The following is a 16,976-nucleotide window of genomic DNA, read 5'->3' on the forward strand; positions in this document are numbered from 1 at the left end:
GTTCCAAAAGCAGTTAAACCTAGATCCTCCCAACCCTTCCACAGCTCCTAATTGATTAAAAAGCATTCAAGAACACTTATATCATGGTCAGGTCATATAAAGATTGTTTTGACTCATTCCTACAGTTTCCTAGCTGTACAGTACTATTTAAATTGCTCTGACCATTATTTGTACCTACATTATCTATTACTATGGCCTATTTTCCAAGATGGTACTGTTTATAAAGATGTGATCATCAAAGTGTTGCAGAAGATCGTCAGAGAGCCCAAACCCGTTCCACCATTCAGAGAGCAACAGGACACTTAACTTCGAAATTAGGATTCATAACAACTAGCGAGAATGGATGAGGAAAAAGCCCAAGATAAAAAAACAATAGATCTAAATTGAATTCCAAGTTATATTGAGCAGCTTTGGGGCACGAACAGATTTGTGTACACATTTCCCTATACATAAGGTGGTGATTGCCAAAATTACCTAACAGGAACGTTATGAGAATACAATCATACTTTTAAAAATCATACAAAAAGTATTCATTGACATCTACAAAAATCAACTGGAACAGTTTACAAATCCACCCTTTATAGTCAAGACAGTCCATAATCTTTGCTCAAAAAGAGCAATACAAATCCTTATAGCTTGTCACCTAACTTGTCATTCACGACTTTTGCCACACTGCAGTAAACTGAGCCTCAGTGAGCCCTTAAGATATTTCTTTCACTATCCCTATGTTATTATCACAAGTCACTTCTATCTGGGTACTGGGACTTAAGGAAAAAATAAAAAATAGCCGGCATTAATTTCCAACAAGTAAAGGGGTGGCCATCAGCTTAATCCCAGTCTACCACATCCCCAACGACTCCCATACACTTGGTATCAAAGTAACATCAAAGTTAGCAAAATAAATGCAGCTTCAAGACAACTTTCCTAGCCACCCATAACCCACTCAAATTACTGCTTCTAAGAAACTACTATATGAAAATTCTGAATCTGCCATTAATAATGATTTTTGCCAGTTCCAGGCTGTTTCCTTTCCTTTTTAGTATTATATGAAAGATTATTTATTTATTTATTTGAGACAGAGTCTCATTCTGTCCCCCAGGCTGGAGTGCAGTGGCAAGATCTCAGCTCACTGCAACTTCCACCTCCCAGGTTCAAGCGATTCTCCTGCCCCAGCCTTCCTAGTAGCTGAGATTACAGGCGTGCACCACTGGTGCCTGGTTAATTTTTTTGTATTTTCAGTAGAGACAGAATTTCACCTTGTTGGCCAAGCTGGACTCTAACTCCTGACTTCAGGTGATCCACCCTCTTCGGCCTCCCAAAGTGATGGGATTATAGGCGTGAGCCACCATGCCTGGCTTGAAAGATAATTTAATACATTGATCTCTAGCCACTTAAAGAGATGACCCTGAATTAATCACGATTTAGCAGAAATGGGAGAAAAACTGGAAAGGATTATGCTAGGGAAAAGAGAAAAAACTTAATAATTACCTAAAATACCACTATAGCTCACAAAAACTACAAGGGATCATATTAAACTATTTATAAAAGAAAGAAGAGAGACCTCAATAAGAGAAAGAGGAAAATATGTGATACTCATCATGAGAAATTTCTCCAGTTAATTATTTCAATAATTACTATAGAAGCATTATCTAGTACATATCATTTCTCAAAACTGCTAGATGATTATAAATCTCAAAGATTAGCAGGCATTCAATACAGACTATGTCATGTGAAATCCAAGGCTACTGCCATATGATTTTAAAATACATTAAAGTTTTAACTAATAGTCTAGAATCCTAATTAAAAAAACATACCTGCAGATTTGTTTACTTTGGCTACAGATGCCTTGGCTTGTCCAGTTTTGGCTAAAACAACAAGAAAAACATTTAAGTACTACATTACAAATAACATCATTTGCATTTAGTTAAGTCAACCTAGCAATAATTTCGAAAGAACCGTGCAAGAAACATCCCTATACTCATCTTTGTATGTCCATGGAATTACTATGGGGGCACATTCTTAGATATGGACTTGATGTGTCAAAAGGCATACAGATTTAAATTTTAACAAGTAACATTAGACTGACCTTCAGAAAGGCTGAACCAATTAATATTCCCATCAACAGTACATAAGCATAGGAATTATTCCCCATTTCCAAACACACACAATATATCAAGTCAAAATCCTGCCAAGTCTGACCCGCAGACTCAGGCCGAGCGACGGATGAAAAAAAGTACACAGACACAGGTATTTCGCGTGAGTGCGGCTAGGGGACTGTTCGGCCTTAGAGACACCAAAGAGAGAATGCAGCCCTGATAAGCTGGAGCCGCTTGTATTTATTCAGTACAGATTTAATGACAAAGGCCTGGAGCCAACACAATCTGTAGGTAATCGTCGCCCCCACCGCCTTGGGAGCAGTCCTGCACCGCAATAGGATGATCAAAGGTCTGCAAAAGTAAATAAACTCGTCTAGATAAATTCCTTTACACTCCTTTGTTACCTACTTCTTGCCCTTAGCATCAGGGTAAGAGAATTTAGCTGCCTTCAGCCTTTATTCTCTCCCGAAGCTTTGCAAAACCTCCCGGACTTCCAAGAAGGTTTGCGTCTCTCCTTATAACTTTTCCCACCACCCTGACTATCTCCTACATCTCCCCCTTTTCTGTTTTTTGCATCAAGTTTTGTTGATTGAAGAGTACAGATGTATGCAGCAGCAGGTTTGTCAGGCGTAGCGATTACTGCTCGTATTCCGGCTTTGCATCCTAGAATTAGTAAACAACATAAGACAAACATGAGTGTAATTAGTAATATTTTTTTCCAATCAAGGAGAGAGGGTCTATCCAGGAGAGATGTTCTTGCACATCCTTCCATATAACTGTTTGTTGCACATGTATATCTATGGCGTTTAGGGATTCTAGAATTTTAGTTTTAAGTTGCTTTGCGTCTGCTGTTAAATTATCATGTAAGGTCACCCCGAAGTGTTGTTTCACCTCATCCCAACTATGTATTGATTGGTTCCATGGTAGAGAGGTGACACAGATACGCTTATGCTCCCAGTCACAGTTTAATTGCTGTCAGAATGCCAGCGCATCTTGTCACTCCCCTACATGTTCCAAGGCAGCCTCAAGGGCTTGCAGATGTGCAAGAACCTTTTGATTTGTACCCTGCTGTAAGAGAAGTTCATTAAACACATTTCTGGCCAAGTTATCTACAAAAGCAGCTATTTGTACCGATTCAGTAATAGATGCTACAGCAACACCAGCAGTTGCTAGGATGACTATGGCTGAGACTATAAAGGCTATAAGATTAACTATGAATCTTTGGTGTCTGACCTGGGACAGGGCATGTTCTAAGGTGGCAAGAGCAAAGGAACCTTGCCAATCGTGTATCAAACTGACTGGTAGGAATGCCTCAGATTGTCTCCTTAATACCATAACACTAGTAATATTTAAATTAGATATATTGTAATTAGTGATATATGAGGTGAAGCAAGCCTGTCCTTGCACTCAGGTCACAAACATGGAGCTTTGAGGTGTAATGGAAATACTGGTTCCCATAAGAAAAACATATGGATGGGTAGTGCAAATCAGGCACTGATCTGTGTGACTATGCATAAAGGTCATAGTATAATTGTTACTAGAATTATGTTATGTCCCATGCCAGGTGTTAAGGGTGGTGCTAAGATGTCCCAGATGCCATTAAGTGTCTTAGGGTGGCAAGGACTCTACTTGGGGTCTGAGATATCCCATCCCCCCTTCGGCCCAAATCACAGGGGAACGGACATGGCTATGAAACTAAGATTGATGCCACAATGGATGCAAACATCAGTATGGTCGCCCTATAAATGACCATAGGGGCTCCAGTCTAAGATGTTAAATTGCCTAACTGGAGACTAAGGGCTTGTCCCCTGTGACAGACCTCCCAACCAAAGTGGAATCCATTATTTTCCTGGCTTTGTTCTTTAGCACAGGGAAGAATGCTGGGGAAAGTGGCACTGATTGCCTTGCCCGGTTTGAGGCTACTGGCAACCAAGAATGTTAAGGCATTTCCTTTGCCATGATGTAGCCATAACTGTGTTTTGGCAGGTACGTAGTAACCTTACATTACACACAGTGGGAAGACAGTGGAGTGATATGTAGTGTTACCTGGCCCCTTAGTCCAATGTGCGCCATTAATAAGGGACCCTACTGGGGTAAGTCAATCCCTCCTAGCCAAGCAGTTACGTTATTAGAGGCTGGGAAGGGGGTGCCTGCCCAGGTAACAGGGCGTAAGAAAGATGGATCTAACAGATGAGCCCAATAGTGTAGCCCGTACGGGTTGTAGGGAAAGCGAGAGCATAAAAAGGATCCTACGTGAGTTGCAACTTACACCAGAGAGCAGAGCAAGGAACAAATTATCTGGAGTGAATGGTTTCTGTGTCTGGAGCAGGATTTGCTCAGCCTTGTAAGTTGTCTTCTTCAGCATCCCCCAGGTTATGTCCGGGGCTTGTGTCATCTGAGGAAGCTGTGTTGTCTGGAGCTGCAGGTCCTGCAGGGTCATTTCCTTCACTTCTGGTACTGTGTTGGGTCCTAGCCACGCCATGGTATGATCTGATGCATCGTGCTGGAATCCAAAGAGGGCCTGAGGGGGGTGTGAACACAAGCATATTACCTTCCCCACGTTAGCAGTTCTTTTGGACCACACCATACATTACTATTTACATCTTTCCATAAAACTGCGGGTTTTATGTCTTGAGAGGTCTTAGCAAAGTGCTTTTCTATAGTTGATTGAAATTTATCATCTAAGTTTTAGAAATTAAGGGTAAATAACACTTGTGCTAGTAGTGTTGCAGGGTCCTTATTCATTTTCCCCCTTTTTTGTTTTCTGAGCATATTTTTAAGGGTGGAGTGGGCACGTTCTACTATGGCCTGTCAATTATACGGGATGCCTGTGGAATGTTGGACGCTCCATGTGTGACAAAATTGTTGAAAATGTGAGCTGGCATAGGCCAGAATATTATCAGTTTTAATTTTTGTGGGCCACCCCATAAACGCAAAAGTTAAAAGATGTTTAATGATATATCGGGTGGACTCTCCAGGAAGAGCATGTGCACTAAAATTAGGTAGGAACTGGTATCAACGGATACATGTACATAGTTTTCCAAATTTAGGGATGTGTGTAACATCTGTTGCTATAACTGATAAGGTTCTAGTCCTCTAAGGTTAACACCTGTTGAAGGAAGAGATGTGCCTGTAAGCTGGCAATCTGGGCATTGCAGGATAATTTGTTTACCCAGTCTTTGGGTAAGCTGCTATCATTAAGTTTCCCTAATTTTGGTGGAAAAATTGAAGCCACTGGGTGGCTTGGTCAAGCACTGACGTCATAACCTGCAGGTCTGCTTGATCACTGCCATAAGCCAGTGGGTAAGGCAGTGAGCTGTGTGCTCAAATATGTGTGATAAAACTGTGTATGTTGATCTAGCAATTGCTGAAGTCCAAGAAAAGGTGTACACAGGGTGGGCTCGAGAGTGGACTTAATGAGGGCGGTCTCAAGGTTTTGCAACAAATAAACAGAGTCACTAACAATGTTAATGGGCTGAACGGATTCCGTTTCTAGGGCTCCAACCTCAGCTCCCTGAGCGGTAGTAAATCCAGATCGAGTGAGGGAATTATGTGGTTTCCACCAAATAGCCGCTTTTCCATTTTTACCAGAGCCATCAGTAAAAAGCGTTAAAGCGTTAGGTATGAGGGAGTGAAGTTTTGTTGGCAAAACTACAGGAGTATGAGATAAGAACTGAAATAGTCTGTCAGCAGGAAAGGCATGTTTTATATGGCCTGCATAATCAAAGAGTGCTAACTGAAGATCTAGAGATGGAGCAAGACTGCTTCGAATTTCTACTCAAGAAAATTCTTGTGACATCAGGGTCGTAACTCAGCAACAGATTGCATTGTCTGCGGCCCGTATAGATGACTTTACTAACTAGCTGGATATAGCGAAATGGTGTTTTAGTCCCAGTATGTGAGCAAAAAACACATTCTAGGAAGCGCAGCCCTGTGGCCATCTGTCCTATTAATCCTGTAGAGGAGTGTTTAGCAGGAAAAACAAACAACTGAACTGAATATCGTGGATCTATGCTATCTAGTTGTCTCTGAGAAATAACTTGGTCTATTTCCTCAATTTCCCTTTTTGCTGCGGGGGTTAAATACCTGGGTGAGTCTAGGGCAGCACTGCCTTTTAGGATAGAAAACAGGTTCTGTAATTTATCAGTTAGTTATGCCCAAGGTGGGGGGATGCCAGTTAATATCACCCAGTAATTTTTGATAATCATTTAAGGTATTTAAGTTGCTAGTATTTAATTTAACCTTTTGAAGTCTTACTGACCAGGAAGTTAGTACGTACCCAAGATATTTCCAAGGTGAGGGCATCTGTACTTTTTCAGGTGCTATGATTAACAACTTAACGACAGAGGCATATAAACTTAAAAGTATTGGCTCTGTTGGGTCTGCTAGTAAAATATCATCTACAAAATGAATAATCTTCCAATTAGGAAATTTTTTTCTACTGGGGAGCAAAGCCTGATTTACATGATGCTGACACATGGTAGTACTGTTCAGCATTCCTTGAGGAAGTACTTTCCAATGAAATTGGCGAGCTGCCCTTTCATTACTGATAGCTAGTATGGTAAATGTAAATTTATCTCTGCCCTGTTCTGCAAGGGGAATAGTATTAAAGCAGTCTTTTAAGTCAATATCGACTATAGGCCTATCTTGAAGAACTGCCACAGGGGAAGGGAGCCCCTGTTGAAGGGGCCCCATAGATTGCAAACTGCCACTGATAGCCCATAAGTCATGCAAGTCTCCATTTCCCAGACCTTTTGGGAATGATGAAAATGGACAAATTCTAAGGGCTGCTTGATGGTTCTATATGGCTGGCTTTTAATTGCTCAACTAACTCATGGGCTCATTGTAATTTCTCTCCCTTTAAAGGCCACTGTGCTACCCAAATTGGATCTTGAGAGAACCACGTCAGGGGTAGGGGAGGAATAATAACAGTGGCCATTATTAGAAAGGGGTTTGCAGCCCCCATTGGGCTAATAGGTCCCATCCCCGAAGGTTAACAGGGACAGTCATGTTTAGAGTTGTTAACTGTTTTTTCCCTCCAAATTGCAACGTTAGGGGGTGCATGCTCTGCTTGGCTGTGTGTGCTTCCCCAATGCCAACAATTTTTTGTTTCTGAGTGACCCAAGGCCAGGTTTCTGGCCAGTTTTGATCACTAATAATCGAAATATTCACCCGTATCCTATAAGCCAGTAAAATTCTTACTTCCAATTTTTAAGGTAATCATAGGTCTCTGATCAGTGATTAATTGGTTCCAATATACTCCTATGGCTCCCGTGCTTCTATAACTTCCCTTACTCTTTCCCTAGGCATTGGGGACCCAGTACGGTAAGAGTAGTAACTGAGCTATTTTAGATTCAGGGGGAAAAATATGCAGACCTTTACATTCCATCATAACTAATATCTCACCTTGATAATCACTATCAATTACCCTGGTGAGCACATTGATTCCTTTACTGGATAGGCTTGATCATCCTAGGACCAATCCCACTGTTCTGGAGGCAATGGGCCCCAGATACCTGTTGCAACCCTTTTAGGGTCTTCTCCTTCTTTTAGCACTAATTCGTTGGGGCAGAGTAAGCCCAATCCTGCGCTCCCAGAGGTGGCTGTTCTGAGAGAGTGGACTGGGCTTTCCAATTGACCGAGGAAAGCCACTGGCATTGCCCAAGTTTGGAACAGGGCCTGGGGCTGGCCCCTCATGAAGTTTCCCACCTGATTAATTAGGTGGTTGGCATCTTTATCAAATTTGGACTTGCACTGATTTGCCCAATGTTTCCCCTTTCTACATCGGGGGCATATAGAAGGGGGTTCTTTTGCTGAGTTACCTTGGTCTCTACTAGTGGGACATTGCCTCTTCATATGACCTGGCTCTTCACATAGAAAACAATTTGGGTTTTTCTCCCTTTTCACTTCAGGAGGCTTTACTGCCATGGCCAATATTTTGGCTTTGTGTGTTTTAGTCCCCATCAGTTGACATGCTCGTGTAAGTTCCCTGACCGTAACTGCCTTTCCTCTGACTGCCTGCATTGCTTGCTGGCAGTCGACGTTAGCATTTTCATAAGCCAACTGCAACAATAAGATATCAGCGGCCTGGGCATGACTAATTTGTCTCTTAATTGCCTGGGTTAACTGATGGATAAATTCAACAAATGGCTCCTGAGGCCCTTGTCGAACACTTATAAAAGATCCCTGTTGAACTTCCGCTTTCGGGAATTCGGTCCCAAGCCCTGATAGCACGCAAAGACACTTGTGCACAGGCTTAGGGAACAAAACTTAATTGTTGTTGTACACTGGCATAGGAACCCCTCCCCTGAAGCACAGCAGCTGTTATGTTTTGCCCGGCCAATTGATTCTGGTTGGCTTGTTGTTCACACAACTCATCATACTCTGTCTTCCAGAGGAGGTATTAACTGGGCTCTAAAGTTGTTTTAGCTAGCACTGACCAGTCCCATGGGGCCAAAAAGAAGTTGTCTGCTATGGCTTCAATTAATCCTTTCATAAATGGACTAGCGGCTCCGTTTGCTCTAATGCTTTTTCTTATCTTTATAAGCGTCAAAAGAAATGGGTTCATATACCTGAGTGCCTTGCTGATCTTGCATTACCGCGCAGGTTAAGAGCTCCCATTCTAATGCCACTTGCCTAAGACAGGGTCCCACAGCTGTAGTGGGAGCTTGTCTTTTTTCCAATTTACTGGGGGAGGGGGCTCAGGGAAAACCTCTGTTTACTCTTTGGTATCTTTACCCGGTAATGGCAGGGCTGAGGGGGGAGGAGGGAGAGCAGGCGGGAAGGTAGGTGATGGTTCCTCCTCCCTTCCCTTCTTGGGCTCTTCTGTGTACAGCAGGGCCAAAGCAGCCCTAACTAATGCCCATAAGGTTAAAGATGTTACTGGGACCCGTTGCCCTTGTGCATGATATTGTTTTAAGATTTCTCCCCACTTATTCCCAGAGCTCTAGGTCCAGCATGCCTTCTGCTGGGAACCATGGATTATGGGAAACAACAGTTTGCATTAGGTCCTTTAACTGAGCCTGCGAAACCAAGGCTCTGCTAGCTTTAAGTAGTTGTTTCAATACTTTTATATACTGTTTCTGTTGTGTGGACAGCTGTTGTCTCATGATGAAACTCTAGCCTGAGAATTCCCCTGAACTTGGATATCCCGAGTGGGCACCAATGACTTACTGACTGCACAGTCTCTTCGCCTTCATTTTCGGGGGTTCCGTCGTGATCCCTTGCAGTGTTCCTCACGAGGGGCACCAGCTGCTGAGTCTGATCCGCCGACTCTGGCCGAGCGACGGATGAAAAAAGTACGCAGACACAGGTATTTTGCGTGAGCGCAGCTAGGAAACTGCTCGGCCTTAGAGACGCCGAAGAGAGAACGCACCCCAATAAGCTGGAGCTGCTTGTATTTATTTAGTACAGATTTAATGACAAAGGCCTGGAGCCAACACAATCTGTGGGTAACTGTTGCCCCCCCTGTAGGGAGCAGTCCTGCACGCGGATGATCAAAGGTCAGATGATCAAAGGTCGGATGATCAAAGGTCAGATGATCAAAGGTCGGATGATCAAAGGTCGGATGATCAAAGGTCAGCAAAAGTAAATAAACTTATCTAGATAAATTCCTTTACACTCCTTTGTTACCTACTACTTGCCCTTAGCCTCAGGGTAAGAGAATTTAGCTGCCTTCAGCCTTTATTCTCTCCCGAAGCTTTGCAAAACCTCCCAGGGCTTCCAAGAAGGTCTGCGTCTCTCCTTATAACTTTTCCCACCACCCTGACCAGTCTCCTACAAAAGCCTAACATGGTTAACCGAAATGATCAACCTTCCCAATGTGAAATGGAAACTGGTAGGATTTTTTTTTTTCTTTAATTATAAGTGTAGTTGTATCCGTCTTCATATGTTTGAAAGTCATCTCTACTTCTTTCTCTATAATCTGCCTAATCATACTATTTTCCAATTTATCTTTTGGGTTGAGGCTTTTTTCTTATTTTTTATTAGAGTTCCTTAAGAAAATTAACACATAGGTTAACAATTTTTAAAGTCACTCAAAATACTTATGCATTAATACATTTATGTAGTCAAATGTCTTCCTGATTGGGAAGGACTTCTCAAACTAAATTTTACAAAAAATATTCTCCACACTTAAAGAATACTGTTATCATCTTTCGTATCATAGTAAATCTCTGATCCAACTGCAGTTTGATATAAGCGCTTTTACTTTTTTTTTTTTTTGGAGACAGAGTCTCGCTCTGTTGCCCAGGCTGAGTGGCATGATCTCAGCTCATTACAACCTCCACCTCCCGGGTTCAAGCAATTCTCCTGCCTCAGCCTCCTGAGTACCTGGGTCTACAGGGGAGCACCACCACACCCAGCTAATTTTTGTATTTTTAGTAGAGATGGGATTTCACCATGTTGCCCAGGCTGGTCTCAAACTCCTGGCCTCAAGTGATCCAGCCACCTTGGCCTCCCAAAGTGCTGGGATTACAGGCGTCAGCCACCGCACCAAGCAAAGGGCTTTTACTTTTATCAAAAGTAAAAAAAAAGTAGCTAATTTAATGAATAATTGATTTCTTCCCCAACTAAAATGAAATATTATCATACAAATTTACTGATGTTCTGTATGTTTTGGGAAATATCTCTGGACTCTCGTCTGTCCTACTTTTTGTCTATGTAACTATATGAAACTATTCTAAATCTTTGAACTTTGTAATATATTTTAATATTTATTGTGGATAGTCTGTTTTCATTAAAGAACTGTCCTGCCTATTCTTCTACGTTAATTTCTTATAATATATAAACTTAGAATCTGCTTATGTAATTTAAAATGTTTTATTGCTATTATTCTTTATACTTAGTGTATAAAGAAAAAAAAAGGTTTAGCTGGATGAGGTGTCTCTGGCCTGTAATACCAGCTACTCAGGAGGATGAGGCGGAAGAAGCACTTGAATCTGGGAGGTGGAGACTGCAGTAAACTGAGATTTCACAACTGAACTCCACCCTGGGCAACAGAAAAAAAAGAAGAAAAGAAAAAAAGAAAAAAAAGGCATTTTATAACAGTGAAGCTTTCTATCCAAGAATGCCATTTTTTCATTTAAGGCTCATTTTATGCCTTTTAATATTTTAGTTTTCTTTTTATAACTTCTACCATTTTTATTATTATAAATGGACTATTTAATATTAGATTACATAAGGAGCTCTTCTTTAAAAAGCAATTAAACATGACATATTAGAGAATTAAGATGGGTAATTATAATTAAATAGCACTGTATAATTGATTCTCTTAGGTTTTCCATCATACTATCATATTTGCAAATAATGGTGTATCCTACTTTCCAATTTCCATGCCTCTTGAATTACATTGTACTGGTTAATGGTTATTAGTTTTAAAAAATATTTATTTTAACTCAAAGAGGTGTTGATGCATATTCTCAGTTTAGTTCCCAACCTTAATGGGAATGCATCTAATGCATTATTAAGCATATGCTGGCTTTTAACATATGTGTATTTGTATATGTATGTGTGTGCATAAATAAAAGTATATATACACACATACATATCATATTTAAGAAACTTTTTTTTTTTTTTTTTTTGAGACAAGGTCTCACTCTGTTGCATAGGCTGGGATACAGTAGCATGATCACAGTTCACTGAAGCCTCGACCTCCTGGGCTCAAGCAATCCTCCCAGATCAGCCTTGCAAGTAGCTGGCACATGCCAACATGCCCAGATAACTTCTTAATTTCTGATACAGACTGGGTCTCACTACGTTGCCCACGCTAAGAATTCTTTTTTAAATGCTAGAAATGGATGTTGAAGTTAATATCCCTTTCAGTATTTATGGAAAGGATCATATATTCTTTTTTTAATATGGTAGAATTGAATTAACAGATTTCCTCATTTTGAACCATTTGTACTTCCAATACGACCCTCTCTTGTGCACAGTCTGTTATTCAAAGTGCTCGCAGACACTATATGTTAAAATTTTACACTAAAATTTAACATTAATATTCCTACATATAATTGTTCTATAGTTTTATGAAAGCTGTCAGCATTTAAAAAATATTTAACCTTCACTTTTGGGATAATTGTAAATTCACATGGAGTTGTATGAAATAAGAGGGAGAGACCCCATATACCCTTCACCCAGTTTCCCTCCAATGGTTAACACTTTGCATAACTGTAGTACAGTATCACAGACAGAAAACTGACACAATTGATACAATCTACCAACATCCAGATTTCACTCATTTTACATGCAATGTGTACTTAGCTCTGTGAAATTTTATCATAGGTGTAGATCAGTGTGACTACCACCAGCCAAGATACAGAACGGTTCCTTCATAATGATCTCTTCTAAAACCCATTTATAGCAATAGCCACCTCCCTCCCACCAACCCTGACAATCACTAATCTGTTCTCTCTCTGTAATTTCATTTCAATGTGATACACATGAAATTTTATAATATAAAACTCTTTAAAATAGCCATTCATCCACTGAAGAACATTTGTGTTGTTTCCAGTTTGGGGCAATTATAAACAAAGTACCCATAAATACTCGTGTAAAGGCCTTTGTATGAGCTAAGTTTTCATTTCTCTGGGATGAGTGCCCAAGAGTGTAAGTGACGTCATATGGTAAGCACGTGTTTAGTTTTGTTAAGTTAAACTGTCATACTCTTTTCCAGAATGGCTGTACTATTTCACAATTGCTCTTGCACACAATGTATGAGTTTCTCTACATACTCATCAGCATTTGGTGCTATCAGTATTTTTTATTTTAGCCATTCTGATAGGTGTGTAGTGTCTTTGTCAGTATTTGATGTATCAGCCTGTTCCCCCACCTTTTCTCATTTCCCCTTTTACAGGAAGCTTTCCCTTCCCCTGAATGCCATGGTATAGCTGAAATCAATACTGCTTTCTGAAAGATTTGGTGGAACTCACATGTGGGAGTTCCCACAGGTAAGTAGAGGGCTTTTATTGGGGAAATAACTGACTTAAGCAAACAAACAAGAGGTGATCTCTGAATGGTGTGAATCACTTTCTTTAAACATTTTCTGAAATATTTTAAATTTTTCACAATAAACATTCATTACTTTTATAATTAGATTTAAAAGAATGTCATTTTCAGCTGGGAACTGAAAAGGTAAAAAGAAAAGGGGACATATTATTTCTAAAAAAGAGAAAAGCCATAACAAGAGAAAAAAATCATTCGTTCAAGGAAGTTTCATCAAAGATGAGCCTTACAGGATAAATCAGAATCTGTCCCCCAACTCTCCCCAAAAGAAGTCTTAACTGACTTTTTATCTTCAGTACCTTGCCTGCAACCTATTAAGTGCTTACTAAAGTTAAATGAAGTCAGACATCAATTCCATGCAAATAGACAGCATAAATAAAGAACCAAGGAATGAAATAACATGGAAAATAAACTATTCTGAGTGACTAGAAAATAATACGCAGTTGACTGTTAATAGGTTCAAAAGATAATCTGTGGTCAAAGGGCAAATAATAATTTATGGAAAGCCAAAGAATTTGGACTTCATTCCACTGGTTGCTAGAAGTAGAATGATCAGATCTGCTTTAAAGAGACCTCTGGACAACAACTGTATAATAAAGCAGAGAATGGAATAAAAAATACCCGTCAGAAGGCTATCTTCAAAAGTTCAAATGTGAGATGACAGGTCTGAATTAAAAGGAATTACAGGCATGATGGAGCTACATATAAAGAATTTGAGAGCTGAAGTAGATTCAAGGGAAAACTAATATGGATCCGCCACTGATTGGCTGAAAAGGGGAAGGATGTTATCTAAATCTGAATTATGTTGAACAGAAGAAAAGAGAAGACAGGGTTAAGAACTACTCTACCGGATGATTAGTGCTAACTGTTAAATAATATAAGAAAATGAGAAGAATATACTCAAGGGGATAGAAGAGTTTATGTATGTAAGGGAGATGTCCTTAAAGACTGAGAGGAAAGAAATCACCCAGGAAGAGGGCCAGGCGTGGTGGCTCACACCTGTAATCCCAGCACTTTGGGAGGCCGAGGTGGGTGCATCACTTAAGGTCAGGAGTTTGAGACCAGCCTGGCCAACATGGTGAAACCCCATCTCTACTAAAAAAAAAAAAAAAAAAAAAAGAAAAATTAGCCAGGCATAGTGTCGCATACCCATAATCCCAGCTACTCGGGGGCTGAGGCAGGAGAATCACTTGAACCTGGGAGGCAGGGGTTGCAGTGAGCCAAGATCATGCCACTGTACTCCAGACTAAGGCAACAGAGTGAAACTCCATCTCACTAAAAGAAAAAAAAAAGAAAACCGCCCAGGAAGAAAAGCATGACATGAGAAGAGGAAAATATTATTAGGAAAACTAGAAAGGCTGGAGAAAAGTAGTGATCCAAGAAAATCAACAAGTTTTCATTCTTGAGGGAGGTAATTTAGTATATGCACAAAGCTTTGGAATCATAAAGTTTTGCGTTCAAATTCTAACTCTTCCATGTGGCCCTGACTCATTTAACCTTTCTGAATGTATCTCTTCTAGAAAATGAGAACAATATATTTTTTTGAGGTGGAATCTCGCTCTTGTCACCCAGGCTGGAGTGCAGTGGCACGATCTTGGCTCACTGCAACCTCTGCCTCCCAGGTTCAAAAGACTCTCGTGCCTCGGCCTCCCGAGTAGCTGGGACTACTACCACCACACGCAGCTAATCTTTGTATTTTAGTAGAGACAGGGTTTCACCATGTTGGTCAGGCTGGTCTTGAACTCCTGACCTCAGGTGATGCGCCCGCCTCAACCTCCCAAAGTGCTGGGATTATAGGCATAAGCCACCGCACCCAGCCAAACATTAACTATAACTCAAAGAATGGTTTGAAAGATTAAACAAAATAACATAAGTATACTATGTGCCCAGCATAAATATCATACTCACAAATGTGAGGCTTCTTTTCCTTGTTTTCTCTCTTCTGGTACAGATATGTTAGTAGGCCTGTCTACTTAATAAGTCATTTTTACCTTATTTTGTATACTAAATTCTAACTTTAAAACAAACTAATCCTGCATCACCTTTACCCTGGTTCTGCTTTAGCTTTGTGTCACGGAACTTCTCATTTTCTAAAACTCATATTATTTAATGTTTATTTTATATTTAATATTTGTCACCTCAAGTTAAAAATGTAAACTGTCTGGGGACAGGCATGCCTATTTGGTCCACTGATACATCCTAAGCCTCTACAAAGTGCCCCCTATCATGGGCATATAATAGGTACTCAATAATTACTATTTTTCTTTTTAATTAGTACTGGGTAAGAGCTCGAATGTTTCCATTTATGATCAAATTACACTCTTGCTTCCTCCCTGTGCTTATAATCAAATTTATCCTTAAAATTGCCCTAATTAACTCTTCCTATCACTCTTCAATCTGAGCGGATCTCAAAAAATTATCAAGTACCCTTCCTTTCTCACCTGTCACTTTCTCAGTCCTGTTTATAGGTTCCTTTTTCTTTCTACATTTATATTGAAGGGAAGTACTTAGCTTTCCAAAATTTAGACCTTAAACTTATAAAAATTCCCAAGTATCTCACTTTCAATGCCATATGATTGGCTGACTAAAGAATATCTCTAGCAGATACCCGTGACAGCTGAAATTTGGTAATGTTGAAATCTAAGGACCTAACCCCAAATTCAAAGGCACCACTGTGAGTTTTCCAATTGTAATCAATAATATCATCGCACTCTTAGTAAAACCTATCAGGACTGAAACTCTGAAAATTTTAATTACTTAAAAAATTTTTAAAACTCATTTACTGAAAAATTCCATATAATAAAATGCAAATTTTACCTCCTCACATCACTTAAATTAACCTTTTTCACATCAGGTCCTTATCATCCCAAAGTGAAGCCCAACTGTTTTTTCTCAGTGGGATTTTTACATCTCTCCAATTTATCCAATCTGTATAAGAATCCTAAACAATTAGTGAGCAGCTCCATATTCTCTACTGCAATTTCCCAGAGTCTGTACCAATTGTTACTAGCTCTTATACAGAAAAAAATGGAGTGTACTTTTGCCAAGCTTAGGAAACAGTGGACTAAACAAAGCTAAATAGGTTTCTTTCCTGAAGGACTTCATAAAATGTGTTCTGTGAATTATTTTTTCAAAAGAGAAAAAATAGCTATAACACACACCCCAAACCTTTTTACCCAAAACTTCTTTCAGAAATTACTCTTTAACACGACACATTCTGAAAATGCTACTAATGGGGTCAAATTTGAAAACTTCTCAGCATGACCCTTCAAGGCCTTCAATAGAATAATTCAACTTTGTTACCTTTGTTGTTGTGTGCTCCCCACATGAAGTAATCTTCTGCCTCCACATTTTATCTCTTCACATAACGTTACCTAATTTAAAATCTTAATCAAAATGTACTGCCTTCCAGAAGCCATTCATAGTATCTCTGCTAACCTTCAATACTTCAGTACTCTATACAACTAAACTTTATGGGGAAACGAGATATTCCACACAATCCAATTTTCACCTCACTAGTAAAACTTAGTGCCTAAATTCTTACCTCATTCCAGTTAGAAAAACCAACACACTATATTTTTACCTTCCCCAAACAGAACATACAAAACGCAATGTAAGTTCCTAAATTTGTCTCTGCCTTATTTTAGCTTTTCTTTCCTGTCTTTCATTATCGAGCTGTTTATTCTCACTAGTACTAGTCTCAAAACTTCTTTCCACCTTTCTAGTCCTAAATGGACTAAGAAAAAAGAGAACCCGGATTATAAAACTGTATGCAAAATTTATTTAACTAGATTCATAATGATGGCTTCAAGTATTTTCCTGAGTATAAAGAAATAGCTTTTAGTACATGAGTATGATAACATCCATTTCTGGATAGTC

The 16,976-nt window shown here is 39.8% G+C and overlaps 1 protein-coding gene across 7 annotated transcripts in view; it reads right to left on the reverse strand.

Moving 5' to 3' along the window:
• The window catches only part of ZNF638 (zinc finger protein 638), a 97,221-nt gene that overhangs the window by 30,708 nt on the left and 49,537 nt on the right, over positions 1-16,976 (reverse strand). For all 7 annotated transcript variants that reach the window (XM_054548067.2, XM_063713612.1, XM_063713613.1 and 4 more), the window contains one exon: positions 1,815-1,865. In XM_054548067.2, the coding sequence (XP_054404042.1) occupies positions 1,815-1,865 (51 nt within the window). The remainder of the gene's footprint in view (positions 1-1,814; positions 1,866-16,976) is intronic.

The sequence above is a fragment of the Pongo abelii genome, chromosome 12, assembly GCF_028885655.2.
Source record: "Pongo abelii isolate AG06213 chromosome 12, NHGRI_mPonAbe1-v2.0_pri, whole genome shotgun sequence".
Classification (NCBI taxonomy): Eukaryota; Metazoa; Chordata; class Mammalia; order Primates; family Hominidae; genus Pongo; species Pongo abelii.